At 39.1% G+C, this 23,513-nt stretch overlaps 1 protein-coding gene and 1 long non-coding RNA gene across 9 annotated transcripts in view; one reads left to right on the forward strand and one right to left on the reverse strand.

The window, feature by feature from the left end:
* LOC113685754 (nitric oxide synthase 3) overlaps positions 1-23,513 on the forward strand; it is a 40,261-nt gene that overhangs the window by 8,443 nt on the left and 8,305 nt on the right. For 4 of the 7 annotated variants that reach the window (XM_089190029.1, XM_027203304.2, XM_089190032.1 and 1 more), the window contains exons 2-21: positions 7,100-7,846; positions 8,636-8,793; positions 9,407-9,569; positions 9,977-10,068; positions 10,839-10,980; positions 11,193-11,332; positions 11,916-12,026; positions 12,216-12,279; positions 12,464-12,565; positions 12,812-12,880; positions 13,689-13,772; positions 14,064-14,105; positions 14,355-14,440; positions 15,561-15,705; positions 16,137-16,241; positions 16,592-16,635; positions 16,853-16,963; positions 18,404-18,578; positions 18,931-19,111; positions 19,496-19,574. In XM_089190029.1, coding sequence (XP_089046155.1) covers positions 7,145-7,846; positions 8,636-8,793; positions 9,407-9,569; positions 9,977-10,068; positions 10,839-10,980; positions 11,193-11,332; positions 11,916-12,026; positions 12,216-12,279; positions 12,464-12,565; positions 12,812-12,880; positions 13,689-13,772; positions 14,064-14,105; positions 14,355-14,440; positions 15,561-15,705; positions 16,137-16,241; positions 16,592-16,635; positions 16,853-16,963; positions 18,404-18,578; positions 18,931-19,111; positions 19,496-19,574 — 2,795 coding nt within the window. In that variant the 5' untranslated portion in view covers positions 7,100-7,144. Of the gene's footprint in view, positions 1-2,986; positions 3,113-7,099; positions 7,847-8,635; positions 8,794-9,406; positions 9,570-9,976; positions 10,069-10,838; positions 10,981-11,192; positions 11,333-11,915; positions 12,027-12,215; positions 12,280-12,463; positions 12,566-12,811; positions 12,881-13,688; positions 13,773-14,063; positions 14,106-14,354; positions 14,441-15,560; positions 15,706-16,136; positions 16,242-16,591; positions 16,636-16,852; positions 16,964-18,403; positions 18,579-18,930; positions 19,112-19,495; positions 19,575-23,513 lie in introns of those variants that run through there. The other 3 variants (XM_027203318.2, XM_027203311.2, XM_089190031.1) reach the window with 2 other exon arrangements.
* LOC149036096 (uncharacterized) lies at positions 19,540-20,424 on the reverse strand. 2 transcript variants are annotated; one of them, XR_016181856.1, is made up of 3 exons: positions 20,333-20,424; positions 20,092-20,127; positions 19,540-19,640 (listed from the first exon to the last, which is right to left on the reverse strand). It is a non-coding gene; the product is annotated as an uncharacterized LOC149036096 (long non-coding RNA). The 2 variants fall into 2 exon arrangements; XR_016181855.1 differs by lacking the exon at positions 20,333-20,424 and having other exon boundaries at positions 20,092-20,160.

Raw genomic sequence — 23,513 nt, forward strand, 5'->3', positions numbered from 1 at the left:
GGAGAATATCGGAGAACCACGCAAAGATCGTTCGTGACTATATAATCCTTTCTGGACTTCCAAATTAAGATAATCTGTTCAGACTGTAAACTGGTTGATTTTTTTAGTATTGTCTACCTTCCTCTTTGAGATTAACTGTTGAAGGTCCTGCCCCTTTTTCTGGTTTTATAGCCTCTATTCCAACTTTTAAGATTGAATTCTAACAACCAACAGCTTAGAGCTTAATAACAGAATTTTAAGATGTGTTGGCTACGCTATGCTGGATGGTGGGATCCGAGAGTTTTAACTGTCTGAGTCATAATGCTGTCTGATCCATTGTATCCTGGCCGAAGGAGGTCTCATGGTCGTAATTGTTTCACACGGGTTTTTAGGTTATGTTTATGGCCAATTGGCTAAGCAGTGTCTCTTAAGCTGTCTGCTATCCCATACCCATAATGTGCTCGTGAAATAGTTGTTAAGAAACGAATGAAAGCACCTGTTGTGCCTGTGTAAAGAAAGCAATAAAACAAGTCAAAAAGCATCAAAGTCGAGAACGTCAAAAGTCAAAACTAATGGCACAATTATTGCTTCTATCTCAAAGAGCTACTTCGAAAGGACTTATTCAAATGTAGTGATAAAACAATTTCAAGACGATAACATTTCTTGTGATAAGTTTTAAAACGCGAGGGCTTGAAAGTGGATTACGCACTTTTTGGCATAATTTTTAATAATTTTCATAGAATTTCTTTTTTTATTCAACCCGAGCGTGACTCAAACAAGTCAACCGCGCAGAACGAAAATAAATAAATAAATAAATGTTTGGCAACTAATTAAAGGACACGTGACGAAACCAAAAATAGCGTGAAGTACCAAATGAGTTACAACAGTCTTTAGGACGGTAAGCAATATGGTTTTTTAGGATGGCTTCTAAAATGATTCCAAGGCTGCGGTGTTACATGGTAAGCAAGCTTGCTTGTAACTTGCCGTCAAGTATGAATTCTAACTGATGCGGTCAGGGATGGGATTGTAACATGGTATCAAGTATGTGTGCCAAGGGAGGATTCTACCATGATATCGAGGATGTGTGGTGACATGGTCTCAAGGTGAAATTATGACGTGGTATCAAGGATGGGTATAACATGGTACCAAGGGTAGGCTGCACCATTGTAACATAGTGCAGAGGATGGATTTTAACATGGTGAGATGGTGCCAAGGGTAGATTTTATCATTGTCCTAAGGATGGGTAAGAACATGGTTCCAAAGGCTTGATTGTACCGTGGTAACATTGTGTCAAGGGTGGATTTTAACAAAGCGTCAAGGATTGGTTGGTTGGAAAATAATGTCAAGGCTTGGTTATCGCATATGTTAATGGAGTGGTTTCAAAATTGTTTTGAAGATGTGTTGCTAAAAAATTTGCTGTTCAATATGAATTTCTGCTTGAGACAACTGAACTACAGTAGAAACTAGAACTTGAGTCTGACACCTAAGCTGTTAGCTACAGCGTCGATGGACATATTTATGGTAACTGTGTCAGTTAATTAGCTCAAAGATGTTGTAATCCGAAGATCCTCGCAGCTAAGAACACTACTGAAACTAGTAGTTGTAAATAGGACCTGAAAAAAATTCAGGCCCGTACGGGATTTGAACCCATGACCTCTGCGATACCGGTGCAGCGCTCTACCAATTGGTAGAGCGCTGCACCGGTATCGCAGAGGTCATGGGTTCAAATCCCGTACGGGCCTGAATTTTTTTCAGGTCCTATTTACAACTACTAGTTTCAGTAGTGTTCTTAGCTGCGAGGATCTTCTAATTTCATCTCTCCACCGCAGTGCAAATATGTGAATTTTCATATATCTAAATTCTTCATTCACTTGGATGTTTATTTGTACCCAATTCACTGACCAGCTCCCAGTTGGCTTGTTAGCTCAATTGGTAGAGCGCTGCACCGGTATCGCAGAGGTCATGGGTTCAAATCCCGTACGGGCCTGAATTTTTTTCAGGTCCTATTTACAACTACTAGTTTCAGTAGTGTTCTTAGCTGCGAGGATCTTCTAATTTCATCTCTCCACCGCAGTGCAAATATGTGAATTTTCATATATCTAAATTCTTCATGTTGTAATCCCTTTGTTAAAGATATTACAATAGATTTATTGTATTATATTTACTTTGGCAAAAGTCTTTCAGCTCGAGATTCAAACCGCGAACTTAATACGTGTTGATCTTATCTCCTTCCTGTATCCAATAATGTTTTAATCATATTGCATAACAGAAACAGGCAACATCGGACATTGAACTCGTCAATCAGCTTCTTTTTCTGGTGGTTTTGCTGCCGCAACTATGATAAGAGCGCAAAAAATCCTTTCCGATTCATATAGCTTTCCTATTCAGTCTTTGGACGAAATTAAGATAAATTTATTGTGAATGTATAGACGTGCGATTCAACCGGAGCATTTTTGTGAGTTAATTTGAAAATTTTGGTTCCTTTTTTTTATAAGCACGTTTGTGTATTTATTCAGCCTAGTGGAGTAGAAAAATCATAGCAACGTCATATTTCGTATGAATTTTAACTGTGCTTTAACACCTTCAAATTGAAATAATAGGACGCCTTTGGCAAACGGAGCAAGAATTAGAGGTGCGACTCCGAAAGCCGACAGAAAGAAAACGATATAACGCCTGATAAAAATAAATTGAAAAAAAAAAAGCCCGAATTTTTTTTAAATGCATATACCTGTCAGATATTATCAGATTTCAACATCTTATTTTGTATTCGGAAAAGTATAATAATAGTTAGAAAGCTGAAGGTTTTCAATCATTGTTTCCTCCTGAATGATGACTTTGATCAAGCACGTACATTAGCGGAATCAACGAAGAATATACAATCATCGTAATGACATATTTGGCTTGCCAAGTGATATTTTATTTATCTGACATGAGATCGGGAAAACCACAATTTGCTTTCCTATGCCCTCTTGTACAAGTGTTAAATTTTAATTAGCCTTGTGTAAATGACAAATCACCAGCTTGTGACAGTACATATTGCATCCATAAGCTGAGTTTATTTTGCTTTATTCTTGTGGGTGAAGGTGTCTGCCAGGTTTTGCCATATTTCTAACAAACCGCTCGGGTAAAAGCAGTGAGTAGACCTTCCAGTTATACTTTTTCTCCAAGAATATCGCTTTCTAGTTTTTTTCCGAATATGTATGTAAAAGTAAAATAGTAACGTGATAAGCTATTCTGATGTCGAAAATATGTTCTTTGTGGCGTATATGTTTCGCGGTAATTTTACCAAGTTAAAATGCGCTTTAACCTATACTTTTCTTGCATCCTTTTGAAAATTTTGTTTTGTCTTAATAGCCCTAAGTAAATCACTGTTTCACGCATTCGTGATTATTTTGGTTATTCTATTGGCCTATGAATTTTAAGCACATTTCTTGTGAGATATCCTGTTGTCTGACGAGCAAATATTGACAAATATGCCTCGCTATGTAGTGGCTGCTGTCGGGCGGCCTCATAATACTGTTAGCATGACAAATTACGACTTATCATTTAGGAGGAAACGGAATTATTATCAAGCGTTTCTTTTAAGATGACTTTGCAAATGAATCATATAATGATTGGAAATGTTATTACCACGAAAACTGTTAATCCAAAGTTCATCTGCATGGTCTTGCTGATGTCGTATTTCACTTAAAAGTTCGTGCATTTTTCTGTGGCAACCAGATTAAGAAAAAAATACTTAATGCTTTTCGTTTATCAGTCTAACCACATCAAAAAAACCACGATGTGAAGACATATTTTTTACTTTCGGCGTAAGTTTGATGACAGGAACCTTAAAGTGAGCCATCTTTAGACGTAAATTCAATATCCTGGTTTTTAACAATTTTAGTCTTTTACGAAGGAAGAACCTACTACTATAATCCTAAAAATGACTGAAGCGCACTCATGATAGTCTTCATATTCATATGTATCTACACAATTCTTTGTTTCCTTGTGAACGCGCTTTGATATTGACATTGTTGCATGGAAGGGTAAATTTATAATGCTGCATGAACCTGTTTTGCTGACTCCACTAAAAGCCAGTTTTGACTTGAAGAGAAGTAAGAGCCTGAAATCTTTACTGATTTGTGTAAAAATATCCTTTGGACTGATTAACGTAACAGTCAGGACATTTATCACAGACCAGGTTTGACGTTTCCTCGCAGTCCGTATTATTAGCTAATTTGGTGTGATAATTTGATACGACGATTCGACTCATGAAAAAAAGGACCATGACTTGGTGGGACGGATGGCATGTGAAAATAAAAACCTCCGTGTGGAGCAATTCTTCTTTCTCCCTTTTTTAAATCTGCGTTTTTTAAACCTCTAAAATATTTGAGATCTTGTTTTTAGGTTTTTTTAAGATAAGGCGAGGAACCAACCTTCCTCGTTGGTCCACATCACATGACCCTTAATTAGGCTCCAAGGTATCCCAATTATGCTTATGTTGAAGAAAACTATTGAGATGTCTACTCTTGGGAAGACAAATTAATGCTCCCAATCATTTAGCATGTTTAGTGTGGTTTGTATGTTCCAGGGTATGACACGCCGATTATTAGGTTTTACCGCTCACTATGAAAAGACTGTAACTCTGACTGTAAAAGGAGGATTTTTTATTCGTTTTCATTTCAAGTTTCTGTGGTGTTCAGTTGGCTTTTACCTTAAGAAAATTTGTAATTTGTTCGAATGAAGTCTCACTATTAACAAAGATCGCCTCCCTATTTCAATGGTCCCCTGACTGAAGTTTGGTGAAAGGAAAGGAGTTGTTGTATGTAAACCAAAAATATCAAATTTTAATGAAGGCTAGTTTATAATCGAGTATACTTTAGAGCGCCACAGGAGACATATAGCAAAGTAGTGAGTGTAAATTCATGCACTCAGAACGGCACTTTGTGAAACTAAATGATGAGTGTCATTATCTGCTCCATTGCTTCTCTGTTTATTGCTTAACATTAGGATTGTTAGAGACTAAGACCCAATTTAGCAAATATTTAGCCACGCAACGAGTGCACTTGCTTCGTAGCTTCTTAAAATAACTTTGGACAAAAATAAGACTACAGCGAAGAAGAATTTGAAACAAAAAAGAAAAAAGAAAGAAGAAGACAATCACTGAAGGCGGAACTTATTTTAGGCGGGAAAGAATAGAGCGGTCCTATTTTGTTTGGGAATTAGTGTTGAATGTCACCATTGAACTGATCGGTTGTCGTGAGCCGGTCCCAACAAAAATTTGTGTTCCCGCAGCAGCAAATGTCACTATAGGTCCGATGCTGATTCACTTGTAAATATCACCGAGCTTATGTTTGTCCCTCAGCTCAGGCTTGCTTTGCAAGTGTAAGCTTAATTTTCATGAAAAGAAAATACCTCAGGACTGAACTGAAATGCCTGCTCAATGCATGGCTTAGTTAGTTTTGCTTGTTTTGGTGTTTCTTTCTCAGGCGAAACATAGAAACATTGTTTTGGTGACCTTATTTTACATTTAGGTGGGCGGTTTAAAAGTTGTCACACGTACCTGTACAAATATATTATTTAGCCACGAAAAATTAAATATCTAGATATAGAGTATGGTGCCGACCGCCCCTGGCGACTAAAAATACTATCAGCGTTTATATTTGGCGCTTAAAATTTTTTGAGGGAATCGAGCACAAATTCCTGAGCCGTGGTATTGCAAATAGGTACCTTTTTAGACTTTTTAACCAACGCTTAAAACCAGTATTTAATATTGTGTTTTATCATATGATCCACACCGCCTGGGTCACGCAATCCTATAAAATACTGAAAGCTGACGCACGCAGGGCCGAACAAGTTGACGTGAGCCGATCCGGGAAAAGCCATCCGAAAACTCACACACACGGATCTCTGTTGGTTGTGATCTCCTAGAACGTGAATTTGAATTGTGGACTTAAACTTGCAATGTAACAGAAATGAGAAGATAAGGCGCGTTTTTCAGTAAATTGTGATTTTCTTGTTCTGACTCGAAAAAAATAAAGGAAAAAGTTTTTATTGTAGAAGCTCCAATGCGCTCCGTTTCTTTTAAGTGGGCAGTCGCGGTCTATTTGGTTTCAAACATAATATCATACAGTTTAAAGACTTAGTGGTCACACGATAAAATACTTATTGACTGAGTTTGATTGGACCACACAGGAAAATATGGACCGAATGAGGAAAGGTGTGTGCGTCATTACCCTGAACAAAATATTCAACCGTATGGCCCTTCTACTCATTCAATAAGTACATATTGAGGCTGAGATAACAATGGGAATCGGCTGTTTAAAATCTCGCCTGCATTAAACCGCAAAATTTATCTTAACGTGTGGGACTAAATCAGTTTGTGGTGGCATGAGAGATGATTTAAGAAGAAATTGCTTTTAAAACAATCTTCTCAAAGAGGACAGCAGTTTTTTGAAACTCGATTAGTTAGTAAATACATATGTAACGTGACTTTGAATTAGTAGTTTGTCCTTGAATGTCGATAAACAGGGAAAATAGCATGTCGATGTTCCGTAAAAATGGTCGAGAAGTTACGGTTTCCACAGTCAGTTCGGAGGAGTATTAAACAAACACCTTGATTTGTTCGAGAGTAGCTATTATCGCCGCTCTCACCTCTTTCACAGTGTTTTAAGGTCCGGGAATGCCAAATTATGTTCATGACTTTACCCATCAGTTTACTGAATATTTTATTGGGGGTGGTGCGATAGGTTTAAAATCGCATGTGAACTGTGAACTGACCTGACGAGGACAATCTCTTCTTTAAGCCTATTAAAATCAGTTGAAAAGTCACTGGGCTGATCGCGTTAGATACAAATGAAAACCAAATAACGTGAGAGTCACATTCTTTGGTCATTTTTGTTCACGAAAACATCGTAAAGTAATGGCATGTTTACGAGAAAGGCCATTAATAATTAAACACGCGTAGGAAGAAATCCCTTCAGATTTTATCTGTTTTCTGTTTGCAAAAAGAACCACGGAATCACGAGAGGCTTTTCCAGTTATAAACTCTCTGAGTATCCCTGAAAATCATATCATTCACGCTTTTATCTGAAGTGGCTTTAATAACACTACACAATAACTGCTGTATATTTTCCAGGTTCGTGTCGTTTTGTTGTGGACGATACCTGTAAAAAGAGACAACATGGATGCCAATTCCAGCGACGGCAGTATTATTGTTAACATCGCAAAGCGGAAACTTGGCGGAGTGGGTTTTGTGACGAGTAAGCGAAGCGAAAGTCCTTACCTCGTTGTGTCGCACGTTGTTAAGGGAGGAGTAGCTCACGAGACGGGTTTGATACAAACTGGGGACGTAATTCTTGAAGTGGATGGGAAGTCTGTGGAGAGCATGCCATACCATAAGGCGTTAGAGATTATCGACAAAGTTCCCACCGGTGAGGTGATTGCGATGAAACTACGTGCCAAGGACGGGTTTCAAGCGTACCTAGAAACGGCCTTCGACGACAAAGGTTCTGTAAAGACGGTGCGAAAAAACAGGCCACGAACGCCAAGTACTCCAAAAGCTAACAAGGACTTGAACGGAGAGGTAAATGGTGAATCACATATGGATCAAGCACAAACCACCCAAGTAGGGCCAGTTTCTACAAGTGAAGACGCAGGAAGAAAGCATCATGTTGAGAACGAAGATCCTGAAGCGCCACCGTCTCAAACTATGGCCAACGGACATCCAGAAAACGAAAGTGAAATACTCAGCGAGTCACTCCAATCCAAAGGTTGCCCGGTCACCAACTTTTTGTCAAAACCACAAAATCCAAAATATGTCAGGTTACAGAATCTCCTCGATGGCAAGTACACGACGGACACTCTACATCAAAAGGCAATGATTGTAAGTTGCAACTTTTGTCCCAACTTTTGTCCCTTAAACGTGTCTAATGGTAGTTGTCCTGATTGCGTATTGGTAAGCAAACAGTTTCAAAAGAGCTTAATGATTATCCACTTAGCCATCGCCACCCACTTCTAACTCAAAAATTATGACCTGTCCTTGAATTGTTGAAAACATTTTCAGTACGCTGTTTTGATAAAAATTTTTGATAAAAAAAGTGGTGGACAGTAAAATTAGCAAACAGGAGCTCCTCTCAGAAAATATATCTTCGTGAATTCCGAGAAATTATCTTCCCCGTCCAACCATCAACATCGTTTAATGATCAATATTGCTAGCAAATATTTTTCCGGCTTTTCTAAATCAATAGCAAAAATAACGAAGTCAGTAGTGTTGAGTGAACACTATTGTCACTAAATATTTTCAACAGAATTCTCAAGGCACGGGTTCGAATCCCGTCGAAGCCTGAATTTTTTCAGGCTTCTTATTTGCAATTCTTTAAATTTTAATCCACCTGTGAGGCTTCACTTGATTTTCATCCACAGGTCGAATGAAATTTATTTCATCAAAAATTATTATTTTCAAGTTACGTGGATGATCCGTCGCACTCTAAAAATGATTCATTCAACTATTTTGCTTTTTCTTCTTCCATTTATTTAACCCTTTCGTTAGAAGTACGAGGGCTTTGATACTTTAAAGTTACTGTGTATGAGGTTGTAAATGAATAGAACCTGAAATTTGTAAAAACTGTTTGTGGACCGACCGTTATAAACAACAGCATCTTTGTTTTTCCAGCCTATAAACTGCACTGCAGGTCGTTGCTTGGGGTCTTTGATGCAGCCATACGGGGGAGAAGCTGCTCCTAAGAGGCTTTATGGTGTACCGCGGCAACCAGAGGAGGTGATAGTTCAGGCTAAGGATTTCCTTCAGCAGTATTACGGAGCCATGAAACTGTGAGTTTTAGAAAAAAGCTCGAGTATACAATGGTACATTGGCGGAAACGAAAAAAATTGAGATTTAAATCACTCTTCTAAAATGAAATATCAATACCTAAGCCCCAGTTTTAATGAGCATTGTTGAAAGAGAAATAAGATGAAAATAACACGATGCAAATGATATTAGGTGGAAAAAATATCTTTTCTTTGTGTCGTTGTGTCGCAAGTGTAAATCAGAACTCATATGAAGTACTCAAATAGTGACAGACGTCTTTACTAGTGCAGTATTGGCATTTGAAGACTTGGTACTGACTCTTCTGGTATGAAAAAGCGTTATGAGAACTAAAGTTTCGTTGGGTTGAATCTGACTGTAAAGTAGTGGTGAAGGATATAGAATTATTAACAGTAAAATTGTCTGCAGAGCTACAAGCTAGGGTTAGTAAAGAAAATGCGCTAACTTTGAGTTAACTTGATCATGGTTTGAACAGCTCTTCCTTGGAAGGTTTTCGATAAAACAAGCTATCAGGAAATTGTCCATCAGTCTTAGCAAAATTTCAAATATTGTAAATGAGTACCCGATTCCTTAATCGAGATAAGTTCCACTGGCTGATTTGTCGTTCCTTTTCTTCAGTGAGAATAGTTCGGCCCACAAGCTGCGTTTAGGGGAAGTAATGAAGGAGATTGAAAAGACTGGGACCTATGAACTCACGGAAAAGGAGCTCATCTTTGGATGTAGAATGGCTTGGAGAAATGCCCCTCGATGTATAGGACGAATTCAGTGGAACAAACTTCAAGTGAGTCACTCTGTCTCTATAAGTAGTGTTAAGAGGAAAGCAAATTAATGACGAGCTTGAAAATCAAGGCTAAATCGTTAAGAAATTCTACAGCGTCACCTTTCTCCTTTAATCCTTTAACTTCCACAAGTGATTAATGTGTAACTTCTCCCTGTAATATCCATGCATTATCCAGTTCCAATTTTACTTTGAAACTATCAGTGTTTAAGTGCTGGAAAATTTGAATTGATTCTTGCGAAAATTCAGACATCCCGTCTTTCTTACTTATTATGGGAAAAATGCATTCCCCCATACCTCTAACGTAAATTTCTGTCCCATTTCAAGCTTTTTCATCACTGAGCTACTGAGGCCATTGATTCGTACTTATGTCATTTCTTTTTCACAAGATGTCGTTTCATTTGTTTTAGGTATTCGACGCTCGACATGTGAACACACCCTCCGAAATGTTCGAGGCGATTTGTAAGCACATAAAGTACGGAACGAACAAGGGAAATATCAGGTGATTATGAAATATTTACGTTGTGATTATGTACTATTTTTAGTTCTGCAAGTGTTGTCAATATTATAATTTTCGGTAAAAAGATTGAGGAATATATAGGTACATAACCTGTCTTTCGCCTATTCACCTATATCCAGAGCGTACACAACCGCACGCATAAGCTTGCCACCAGACCGTCATATTATTATTAATTAAAGAGAGCGAGTTACTTTACGCCCTACCTGCAGAGCAGGGGAACTGACTTACTTGCCAGTTCGAGTCAACAAGCGGTGATCTGTGGTTTCTCTTTTCTCTTAGACAGAAATTAATGAATCTATAGATGTTGATCTTTATCCAGCCTCCATTGTCATGAACTATTTCTAATTTTGCCGCAGCTCGTTCCTGCAACGAAAAGCGTGGCAGTAAGCGCGCTAGAATCCAGGGCCCGGTTGTTCGAAGGTTGGAGAACGCCACTGGCTAAAACTCTATCCGCTAGATAGCGCAGCACGTTTTATCGACACTTATCCGTTTGATAGCGATTTATCCACTGGATAGCGTCATCCCCCCTTTGAATAACAGGCCTAGATCGAGAAACCTAGGCCAGTTTCGAGTCCTTGCTGAGTCATTGTATTGTCTTTATTTTGGTTGTGCTTTTCTCCACCCGGGAATATAGATGGGTACCTGTAAAACTGATAAGGAAATTTGAAATATTTATTTTGGAAGACCAATCGGTAACATTAACAAATAATTTTAAATTTTCTTTTTTTTCCCCTTGTATCTCTTGATCTAAGGTCCACGATAACTGTATTTCCTCAAAGGAAGACTGCTTTTAAAGACTTCCGCGTGTGGAATACACAGCTGATTCGTTATGCTGGATATAAAAAACCGGACGGTTCGTGCATCGGAGATCCTTCAAACATTGAGTTCACTGAGGTAAAAAAGGATTTGAATCAGCCTTGCATTTATTGCCCGCCTTCGAATGCGTCTGGCTCCGAAAACTTGAGTCAGTTTCAGAAAATGCAGAACTAGTTTGGGTTTTGCTCTTTCGAGCAAAGTTGAGTCTTGCGTTTTCTGTGCTTGTCGGCTTTCATTGGCGGTTATAGCTACTTGTGTTTTGTTTTTAAGATAATATATTTTTTTAATAGATTTGTCAGTCTCTTGGCTGGGAAGGAAAGGGAGGTCCTTTTGATGTTTTGCCTTTGATTCTTCAAGCCAACGGTGGAGAACCCGAAATGTTCGAGATTCCGCCTGAAATCGTACTTGAAGTAGAAATAAAGCACCCAAAGTAAGTCTTGAGACATGTTCGGGTATAATGGCAGATATTTCTCATAAATGCTATTTCTCTATATTACAAGGGAGGCAGGAAGATTTTCTATCTCTAAGGAATAAACTTCCAATGTCACGATAAATTGCCAAGGAATCTTACATTTCTTACTGCTTAGGTAATAAACGATGTATTTTTCTTGATACTGGTAAACGACACGACATTTTTTTAACAATCGAGGAGACTTGTTAAGGAATATTAGACAAAATTTTTCAGTATACACGACAAGACACTTGCAGCGGAAAACTCTGAAGGGGTTGAGGGAAATTCTTTTCCGACATGATTTACTCGACGTATATTTTTCTTCAAAGTTATTTGGTGAGCCATTTTTTTTTCTGGTTAAGAATACTCGCCCAAGGAAACTTGCCAAAATAGAAACGGCGTTCCAAAGCAAACTACAGTTCTGTCTTCATTTTTTAGTATCTTCATTCGTTGTCATCCTCAGTGGTCAAAAAACTTAAAATGAATTTTGTTTTCTGTCTGACCCTCCACCAGACGTGATCAATTTGAAACTTCTCCCAACAATATCATTGTCTGTGTTTAGGTATCCGTGGTTTGAAGAGCTGGGATTGAAATGGTATGCATTGCCCGCAGTCTCTTGTCTTTGCCTTGATGTCGGAGGAGTAGAAATACCTGCATGTCCCTTTAATGGCTGGTAAGCATCGCAAAATACTAGAACGGTAATTCTAAAGCAAACACAAAAAAAGGAACGAAAAAGAAACTGGGGCTTAAATTTGTAATGAAAAAAAAGAAACGGTTTTACGTTGACCGGAATGTAAATATTGCTGTACAGTTGTCCTAAAAAGCGTTTGTTTGTCTGATCGCTGTCTGTATCTATTCGTAGGTATATGGTTACAGAGATTGGAGCGAGGGATTTCGGTGATACAAACCGATACAATATGCTTGAGGTAGGTTACCAACGATTTTTTATAATTATTCATAATTATAAGGACATACCAAAGATCTCATACATAAAGCACCTGTGATACAAATTGAATTTTCCTACCAAAAGTTGTATTTCTATTCTGTTCTTAACACACATCAAAGAGTTTTTCCAATCGTGATTTTGTCTTTTCTTGCTCTCTTCCAAAGCCCGTAGCGCAGCGTATGGGTCTGGACACTAAGAGTAATGCTTCTCTCTGGAAGGATCTCGCTATGGTGGAAATCAATGTTGCAGTAATGCATAGCTTTCAGGTTTGTCTGGACGATAGCTCTTTCCACTTTAGCCGGTTATCACTCAAGTAGCGATAATTGTTACCATTAGAAAATCATACGAATTTGAATACATTTTGATTTGAGGAATGTCCATGTCTGCAGTATTTCAGAGGATCTAAAATTGTACAGCGTAACAGATGCGTGAGCTGTTCGTAGTATAAATGTTCTCGTCAGATGAAGTTAAACGAGAGTTTTTTTACCATAATTTCGTCATTTCTTTTCTAGGAAGCAGGAGTTACAATGACTGATCATCACAGTGCTTCCGAATCTTTCCTAAAGCACCTTGAGAATGAGGTTCGTGGTCAGTTTGTTTGTAAAATTAAAGCTTAATAAATATTTATTACACCTAGGTTCCCCATAGTTAGGAACACTTGGGGGCTAAGAAAACGACTCAAGATATCGAGGGCCAGAGTTATCCTGGGTAAATTTACACTTTAACGATTTCAAACTGGGGGAAGGGGGGGATCTTGCACTGGCCTCATACTGGTTGAAAGAATTCCTAGTCTTTATTCATTACCATAAATTACAAATTCTCCCAGACAGAGAGGGGGTAACATTTATCACAGGATCATCCCACCCCCCGTTAGCTTTAGGGCTCTGTCACAAGTTAAAGTTTGAGAGTCAATTGTAACAAAATAATGTAGATGTCTTTGACTTGACTTTAAGATAATACTAGGGACCTTAAGCAAACCACGACGGCGACGGAAACGAGGACGTGGCAAAACAAAAGATCTAATGAGCAGAACAATAGCTCAGTACGTGTCTTTTAAAACTGTGTACATTTCTTAGCCATCCTCTGCAAAATAGCAACGTGAAACCTTCAAAATTTGCGTGGTCCGAGAAAAGCCCGAACGGCAAATTATTTGTTGCCATTTGGAACTCAACGCCGCTCTCATACGTGATGCTGAGGTTAACTTGCGGCGTCATAAGAGATGGTAAACACATCCAGTCATTCGCAAAATTCCAACTGAACATGTATATTCATTTTCAAATCGACGTCTTCCTTTGCGTTGCCGTCCTAACTGCTAAAGGTCCCTTCTATCCGACCAAAATAGCATCTTGAATTCATAGATAACATAACATTTTACTTAAACTGACACAGGTTAAACTCCGCGGAGGCTGCCCAGGAGACTGGGTGTGGATTGTACCTCCTATGTCAGGCAGTGCTACGCAAGTGTTTCATCAGGTTTGTTCATTCGAGAGTAACTGTTTGGCCAGTCAGGAGAGCTTAGAAGTGATATCTTTACTTTAGGATGCAAAGTGATCCAGACTGTTGGCCAAAACATGAGTTGGGTCTTATAACCTGAAATTGAACCCCTTTCCCCCCCTTCCCAAAAAACTGCAACCTTGATAAGAATTTAGTACAGTTTTCTTGTACGCAATGCCTTCAGAGGCTTTGAAGATTTGCATCCCGAATTTCATTCCACGATATCCCATAAGTAATACTGACGCTAAATGACGTTCTCTTCGTCCACAGGAAATGTTAAACTACACTTTAAAACCAAGCTACGAATACCAGGTAAATCTCATTACGAAATTCCTTTTGCGCACTTCGATACTATCGATGTAAAGTGTACAGTTTGGATTGAAACAGGTTGATCAGTCTGGCGTCCGCACAGTCAGAAGTTTTAAAAGTTTGAGTGTATTTTCTCTGACTTTTCTTAATTTTTAAATGTTTCCCCGTCCCATGATGATTTCAAAGAAACTCTTATGAGATAGATAAAGAAGCGTCTCAACATTGATCATAATTACTGTTGTATAATTCTAGGACGATCCTTGGAAACATTATTCGATAAAGAAAGACACGTCTAGCGATTCTCCACGGAAGAAAGCTTCCTTTAAAGAAGTAGCGAAGTAAGTTAAACGTATTCGTCGGCGAAGGCGAGTAAAACGTACACTGTTCTTTTCTTGAAATAAGAGCTAAAGAAATGTTCAAGGGTCCTTTCTTGCGGAAGGTCATTGCTGCTCTCAGTTAATGTCTGTGAAAAAGTCCTTATGAAGCTTCTTTTGTGTGGTTAATGAACATGTACTGTGAAACAGCGTGTGATGTTGAAGTCGTACTTCATGTCACAAAGGCAGGGCGTGAAATTAATTTTTTTTTTCCGATAGCCACTTGGCTCCTAAATTCTTCAAAGTGGTAGCCAAGTGGAAAAAAGTTGGTCGCCATTTTCAAAGACAAACAAAACCTTTTTTTAAGCTGTCGGCGTTCTAGATAGACCCTCCAAAATTAAATTTGGGAAAAGATCTTTAACGTGCTACAAAGTGGACACTAGGATGGACGATATACAACCTTAAAGCTCACCTAAATCCAAGATGGCGTCTAGTTATCGGTCGAGATGCATGTGTTGCGTTTTGGAAACAAACTTAACGAGGAAGTTCGCCGCGGATTTATCTTTGCAAATCTTTTCAATTCACTATATCTCTTGGTAAGGTTATGATGAAACATTCTAGTCGCCAATTTGGCGACTAATTTCCAGGATTTGGTCGCCAAAGTGAAAAATTTAGTCGCATTGGCGCCTGTATTAGGCGCAATTTCACGCCCTGAAAGGGTACAATAAAGAGATTCCTTTGCTAAAAAAAGGAGAGAAGGAGGAAGAGGAAGTAGGTAAAGCTGTTACTTAAGCCTCTGTTCCACTGAGAACAATCTAAGCGAAGAGCACTGATTCTCTAGAAAAAGGTGATTTCTTTTGTCAGACTCAGACTAATTACATGGCGGTAACAGTACTCATCGCTGTAATTGCATTTTCGCAAGAGATCTATTATTATGCTTCTTCATCTTTCAACTTCGAGAACGGTTGGTGTTGTTCCGGAACAATTAATCAGCATTCTATTTTGACTTGGGCTGGTCAAGATCTATTCCAGATAATTTATGCATTTCAGTGTCATTCTTCGGTGGAAAGGAAGGTTGAAAAGCTTGAAATTGCCCAGACAGTAATGTTTTTAGCCATCAAATCTATGCTTACTTCCTTTGTAGGGCTGTTAAATTTTCCGCTAAATTATTTAGCAAAGCTTTGGCTAAAAGACAGAGGGCTGTTATCCTCTATGCCACAGAAACAGGAAAATCAGAGCGTTATGCCAAGATGCTTGGAGAACTCTTTTCTCATGCGTTTGATCCGAAGGTTAGGAATGTTTGATTATGAAATTATGTTACAGTGGTCCATGTATTAACCCCTTGACTCTTCAGATCAGTGACCAGCGTATTATTTCTCCTTACATTATCACCCCTTGAATCAATCATTAAGGTCACGAGAATATAGGAAATTATCACCGACTAAATAAGCTCTTGATTGTTAATCAAATTCTCCCTGTCAGCTCCTCAAGAAATGTACACGGAAAAGTGTTGAGAATATTCATACTGATGTTAGGGAATAAAAGTTAAGGGAAACCGACGAAGAATTTGAGACTTGAGTCTCTTTCAAGGCCTTCATGTTGTTTTGCTTGACGAGGTAGAGGTTTAATCGTACTTGTGAATTGAATTTGAATTGTCGTGACGAAGGAGCGCTTTTTGAGAAATAGTTCTTATTACCGTTTTACTGTATGTATTTTACAGGTTGTTTGTATGCAGGACTATGCAAATCCTGAGATGGAAAACGAACAGCTTGTCCTTATTGTAACTAGCACGTTTGGAAACGGAGACCCTCCTGAGAACGGAGAGGTGAGCCGAAATTTATGTGCAACTCTTTAACACTTTGCAAACATTGTAGACATAGGGGTGCTGATGAATCCCAGTCCTATAAGGAGTGACGAATAGAATAGTGTCCATTAGTATTCCCTCCCCTCCCCCCCCCCCCCCCCCATTGCCATCTTGAACGAGTTGAGATCTAAGTGAGGCCTATTCATCCTATTTTACCACTTACAGGGACACCATGACCCTCACAACCGGCTCTTAAAATTTCGGTCTATATTTAGGCGGCATACAAACCTTTAGACCACTGTATCAACCATTAGCCATTGCCAAATGAAACGGATTTTTGCTGTAATTTGCATCCATGATTTTCTCCTCAGGAATTCGCTCGTTACTTGTACGAACTCCGCCACCCACCAGATGGGTAAGTCAAATCTTATTAGGTTGGAAGCCCATTCAATTTTTTGTTTAATCCCTACTCAACAATTGTATTTCGTCCCTAGAAAACTTTCACACCGAGCTTCTCTTTTCAATCCTTTATAATATCATCATAAACATTATTATTGCTGTTATTTCGCTTATAATCTGATCGTTAAATAGGGGATGCAGATTTTATTTCCTTGCTATTTCTTGTGTTTTAGAAGTCGATCGTCGCGCAACATGATGAAACAACTCGGCAGCCTGTTGGTTCAAAAAGAGAAGGAAAAACGTATCGATGTAATGAACAACAGTCAACCACTTGCTAACCTCAGGTAAGCAAACAAAAAAATATCCCAAAAAATGAGACACAACGAGAAATTCTATTTGACTTGTATTAGGCCTGTCACTGAATATGCATGCCCTGTTTATCATCATAGCCTCCCGCAATACCTTTCAGTAGATCTTGAGAGATGTCAAAGGCGAGCTTTACGTATTATCTATCCAGATTGTTCGTACAATGAGGCGCTTCTTTTGACTGGTCTAGTTCCCTTACACAACCGCCGCGAGTTCTTATGTGATAAGCTTTTTAATTCCATCCTGTCTAATCCCTCGCACAAGCTCTATAGCTTACTACCTCCCAAGAATGAGTGCGAAGTCAATTTAAGGAGTCAGCACTCTTTTACTACACGGCGCCTCCACACCATTCGTACTCGAAATAGTTTTATCCATCACTATGTCCATAAAGCAATGATGTAATATTGTTTTCCTCTTAATTATATATTTTTGTCTTTTTAATTAGTTCTTCTTAGCCATGTATTTTTTGTAGTATATATTTTATTGTAAATCAAACGTAATTCAGCCTGTGGCTGCAAGGTTCTTGATAATAAACTATCTATCTATCTATCTATCTATCTATCTAAATTCCTACGTAAGTGGTTGTTCTAAAATCGCAATTTTGCCTTCACTACACAACCGAACACACTCAAAGGTTGAGGCATGGGCGCGTTGGTCAGCCAGGCCCAAGATAGATTTTAATTGTGACAATGAATTTACAACAAAGTGGATAAGAGATACATCAAGTAACGTCCTACATGCGCCAATGCCGGACACGTAAACCCCAAAAACCTCTTGTTAGGAAAATAGGGACCGTGTACCCCCGACCAACTGCAGTGGCGCCACCTTTGGGGTTTTAAGGCTGATCTATAAACAATGAAGAGAATGAAGAAAACAAATCATATCAGGCTAATTACACAATAAAAATAAACCTTATGGGAAAGTGCTAGTGGCAAGGCTGACCGTAGAATGCCACAAGTTTCTCAACGATCTCTTCTTACAAACATACTACCCATGAGCCTCCGCGTACTACGCTCGCACCCAGTTCTCTGTTCCGTGTCGGCAAAATATTAATTTATGTCAATACCGATTATCACAAATTACATTATTAGACACATCGCGTTTGGAGGATACAGTTCCTGATTAAAGAGACCAGTCTAAACGAAATTTGTAGAGTTCGAACAGCTATAACCAAGTTAAGATACGGAAAACATTTAGTGACGAGGGTACAAATGAACTTGTATAAAAGGAACTCCAAAATTCGAGTTTTTATTCCACATAAACTTAGACCCTACATGTTTAATTAAAAATTGAAATTATAACTGACGATGCGTCTGTTTGTTTCTTCGAAAGTAATATATTATGTGATAGTAGAACGGAGTCGCTTATTTACGATGTGTCGCTTGCAAGGGTTAATACATATGTTTTAAACTTTAAAGATACTCTGTGTTTGGCCTGGGCTCCAGGGCCTACCCAAACTTCTGTGCATTTGCTCGCTCGCTTGACAAGATCATTCGGGAACTTGGAGGAGAGCCAGTGTTGAAGATGGGAGAAGGGGATGAGTTATGTGGTCAAGAGGAGTCTTTCAAAATGTGGGCCAAAGACGTATTTAAGGTAAAGAACAACATGCTCGGAGAAGCTTACTAACATTATAGGTTTGCAAGACCGTTTAACCGTTAACTGTTAGACTCACCCTGAAAGCTGCCTTATTCTCTTCAGAACGAGTGAAAATATATTGGAACTGATCGAAGTAATAAATACTAGAGGACTGAAATACGGACATTTTTGAGATATGAACGGTAGCTGGAAGTTGAGTGTTGTTCCCCTTACAGCTGTCTGAGGCTTTCCAATTGAATGCCGATAGTCAAAACGAACCAAAAGCAGTTGCAATCATTTCCCAATCAATTTATCTTCCCCTATGTCAAATTCCAAGACCTATTGAATTTATTTGTCTTTGAATCCTCAGGCCGCCTGTGACTCATTCTGTATCAGTGACGAAATAACAAATGAGGCCAGTCAGTCTCTTGACACAGTACCGAGCGGCTGGGTACCAGGCCGCTTTCGGCTTGCTACAATTATGATCACCGCCGTGCATGCTTTTACTGAAGCAACTGATGGACCGGACGGACACAGTGAAATTGTCCGAGGTTAGAAATGTGTTCAGAGACCATTTTGAATTTATTAATTAGCTAGTTTAACCTCTCACCGTTAAGCCGGGCGAAGTAAACTTCAGAAACAATGTAATTTGTCACCGCCATTAGACAATTGTGACACTGAACTCGTTTTAGAAAATAAATGAAAATTACGAGGTTCTTGAAAGTGACACTTCTCCCTTAATTAACAGGTATTTGAAATGGCGCGGATTCTTATTTAGCTATATAACCAAAATGGCACAAATACTTGCTAGGGACACGAGACTGCAATTGCGTACAGAGTAGATCAAATTACAAGTCTATTATATTTCATATTTGAATATTCTGTCATCTTTCTTGCCATCCAATTATTTATTTGATTCCTTCTTCTCTGTATAGGTTTGACTCATATTTGTGGTAAGACAGTGCGATCTGCGACGTTGTTATCAGTGAAGAACTTGCAGTCTCCTGAATCCAGGTCAGTGAATGCGTAAAGATGTCTTTTCTTTATTGACGCTCTACCTTTTTGACTTGCAAGAACCGCCTTTTTGCGTCGTGAAAAGTCAAACAATATGAGTAATAAAACCTGAACCTTACAATGATGGAGCTGTAAGGCCTTCTAAATTAGAAATGTAAGCTTTCATTTGGTTCTTGTAATGACTCTGGTTGCGTATCAATGACCCTCGAATTAAAAAGCGCTCTGAGGGGGTAGTTGTTGTGGCAAAATGGTCGTGAATAGGCCTAAAATGGGGACGGTTACCAAGCGTCATTCAGCTACAGTTACCGGCTTCGAAGACGGCTGTTACGAACACATATCACTAGTCAAATCAAGGGAATATCACCAATGAGTTTAGTATAAAAGAATGCTGACTAAGGGGCCTGTTCCCACACCGAACACGATTGTATAACATGCTTTTCGGCTGACATTTCGCAAGCGAAGAATGGTGAGCTCCCTATATATTATTGTTTATTTCACGCACTTGAGATATACTCACTCATTGTCTTTCCACATGACCACACTTGTACTTTTCCTATCGTATGAAAATCCCATCATTGTAGTTTCCATCGTATTTTAATAACAGAAATATATCATATTACGGTATAATCTAACCGACAGAAAAACACTACAATCCTACAAACTCAATTACTTTATTAAACAGCGAGTTATGTTCTTAACAAGGAGTGACACCTGACATAAACTTAATTGAGCCCACCACAGTCTATATCCCAGCTCACCACTGACACAATCACACTGCTGTCATCAAAGTTCCTTGAAATGAACAATCTTCCGCAGTAACTCTCTCTCGATATGGCTTTCAAAACAGTCGTCGCTCCGGCAACAAAAACTGCTACTATTACTTAGGTAAATCCTTATATACGTTCACAAAGTGTTCTGGAACATTTCAGAAGCTTACAAAAGAACTATTTTAGTAGTATTACGAAATAATTGCGTCACATGATGAAATGTTCTAGAAAGTTCTATGGTACGCATGTCAGCATGACTAAGCAGTCTGGAGATTTCTAGAGGCCTATGTTTACAACAACAGTTATCCATAAAAATCATTTGTAATAAATTTCAAGCCTTTTCCTGAGCTGACCGATATCCTGTCGCGTGAACAGTGCGAAACCTCTGGCGGATTCTGGCATAAACACTAACTCGAAGGGGCCGTGTATTCTCCAAACCTAGGTTTCCGAAAAACCATCTTTCGAGCAATCATTTCCCCCCTGTTCTCAAGAAATTAAAGTAGCAACAATAGCAATGTCAATATGATAACAGCTCTGCAACGAGATAAATAGAGTAACATAAATTTTATTGAATTAGATGATAGCAAATCCACAGGTTGTGCGAAAGTCGATGCATACGAAATATTCATTTACATACTGATTTCAATTATTTGCCATTGAGCGAAATGGGTCATATGGCAATGCTGCCCTTAAACTAAAAAAGTTTTTCTCTATTAACCCCCTATTTGAGATTAACTTGAATCAGATAATTTTAAACTTACTCGTTTTCCGTTTGACCGGCTCGACGACGATAGCCTCTGCCTTTGCAATCTCTAAGGAAAGGAGCAACTTGCTGTGAAACTGCCCGATGACTTCTCGGCGAAAAATAATCGTGCCTCGTGTTACAGCTGACTCTTTCGTCAAAAGTCAGCTTTTGGTTTGCTAAGGGAATTACTGTGCAGTAACGAAACTCGAGAGCACTAAGCAAGGGGAACCTTCGTCACACTTAGTGCGAGGGAATAAAATGTTATGGCAATAGAAACGATCACAGCTACCCATTCTTGACAAGATTTCGTCATGGAAAACAAATTGGTCACCGTAAAGAGTTTAAAGGCTGACGTTTCAGGCGTTAACCCTTCGTCAGAGCGATTGAGAGGTTTCTCAGTTTCCCTACGTCATCACCCGCTAATTCGTTACCAGTTCACGGGACACTGCTAAAATAAAATAAGAGCACTTCATGGCCCGGAAAAAACGACTTTTAAGTTTTTTTAAATATATCTTTTATCGTAATCGGTTTTTACATATGATAAGCTAAATATTTACGCCAAAAAAAAGTTTCATGACATATGCTCTTAGAAAATGTTTAACTGTGTCAAATTTTTCAAAACTTAGCAATAGGTAACGATTCCGTGACTTCAATTTGACCACGTAGCGCTTCACATTTACGTTTCACATTTACATTTCACATTTACGTCGTTTCTGTGTCAAACTTGCTAAAATAAGCAACAGGTAACGATTCCGTGATTTCAATTTGATCACCCAGGGCTTCACATTTACGTCGTTTCTGTTGACTCCACGTATACCAACCACTTATGACCTCATTCAATTGAATATAAATTGAATGCATTTAACTTAAAACACTCAACCTTTCCAACTCGTACCAATTGTCTAGTTGCCTCCTAAAAATTCAAAGAACATGAGCCGAAAAACCCAAACTCAAACGATGATGGAGTTATGTGAGGCTTTCCGAAATAGGAATCATTGCTGTTCTCCAGGAGATACCGGTCTGAAGCAGCCCGAAGGGGTTACAACACAGACTTCGTTCCGCAAAATTCAAGAAACATCGGACATTTTCTGTTACCGTGACACTTCGCTCCTCACGAATGAAGAGACACCAACGATTTCTTGTACTACGCTGTCGACGAAGTGCGAAGAAGCGCCAGTAACAGCGAATTCCTCGTCTCAGAGTGTAACGGGGGAGCAGAAGGAGGCCAATTGTTGTGCATCCAAAGCTCCCAAGAAGAATACACTTTGTTTGCCTGCAATCAATGAACGGCGAATAAGAGAGCTTAGTTGTAGTTTGGTTCAAGATCAGTTTCCTGTCAGAGAGAAACAGGTTGAGGTCCATTGCTGCAAAATAACACAGAGTTTAGTCAAACATCCTGAAGGTCAACAAAGAGAGAGGCGGAGAAGAGTAGCGGTGGCCAAACCGGTGTTAACGTCACGTAAGAATGATATTGTCAAAAGTTCAAGAAAAAGATCACCAGCAGTCCAAACTGAAGGAGAGATCCTCAGGCCGAGCTTAGTTCGTCGAACGCCAGTGACAGTTATGGTGTCCAAGCGTCAAGGGGACGAGCCGGCCATGGAACGATCAACAAAAATTTCACACAGGAAGAACACGATTGGTGGATGCCATGAACCTCGGTCAGTTTCTGAAAAACCTGGAAAAATAAAGAACAAGCAGAGCGTTAAGCGAAATCAGATCAGCAAACATCAGCAGAAGGTGACTGGTGACCAAATGCAACCCATAGGAAGAAGAGTTGCATCTGTGGTTCAAGTGGTGCGTCTGCGCAGAGTTGCGCGTCAGAATGTGACTGGTGATGTGCAGATCACCGATAGAAGGGATGGACTCTGCGCCCAGACAAGCCCTGATCAACAGCAGCTGACGTTTATGCGTGTTCTGCGGAAACGATTCTAAAATGTCATAAGGGATTAAAAAAAAAACAAACAAACAAAGGAAAAAAAAAGCAACAACAACAACACTGCCAACGAAAATGTTTGCGTTATCAACTGCAGAACTGCCTTTTTCTTTATTTTCAGCAATACCAATGTAAAGGCCTGCATAAGTAGTTTGCAATAATGTTTATATTGTATCAGAGCAATTTCAATCGACGGTCCATCGTACTCTGGAACAAGGTTGATATTACTTAGCTAAGCTCTATGATTTTTCCGAAAACTCATGCCATACCCTCATGAATTCAAACTTTCGATCATTTTCCCGCCCGTCAGACTTTTGATTGGTTAAAACTGGTGTTTGCCGTCGTTCTGATTGGCTGTTGTGGTTATTAGGTTTTTTATTTACGACATTCGATCTATATGCACTTTAAAGAGGTAGTTTTCGGCCCAAAATGGTCGTGAACAGGCTTGTAATAGAGTGTGTCATTGGGATCTATACTTTGTTCAGTTACAGTCT

The sequence above is a fragment of the Pocillopora damicornis genome, chromosome 12, assembly GCF_964200805.1.
Source record: "Pocillopora damicornis chromosome 12, jaPocDami1.2, whole genome shotgun sequence".
Lineage (NCBI taxonomy): Eukaryota > Metazoa > Cnidaria > Anthozoa > Scleractinia > Pocilloporidae > Pocillopora > Pocillopora damicornis.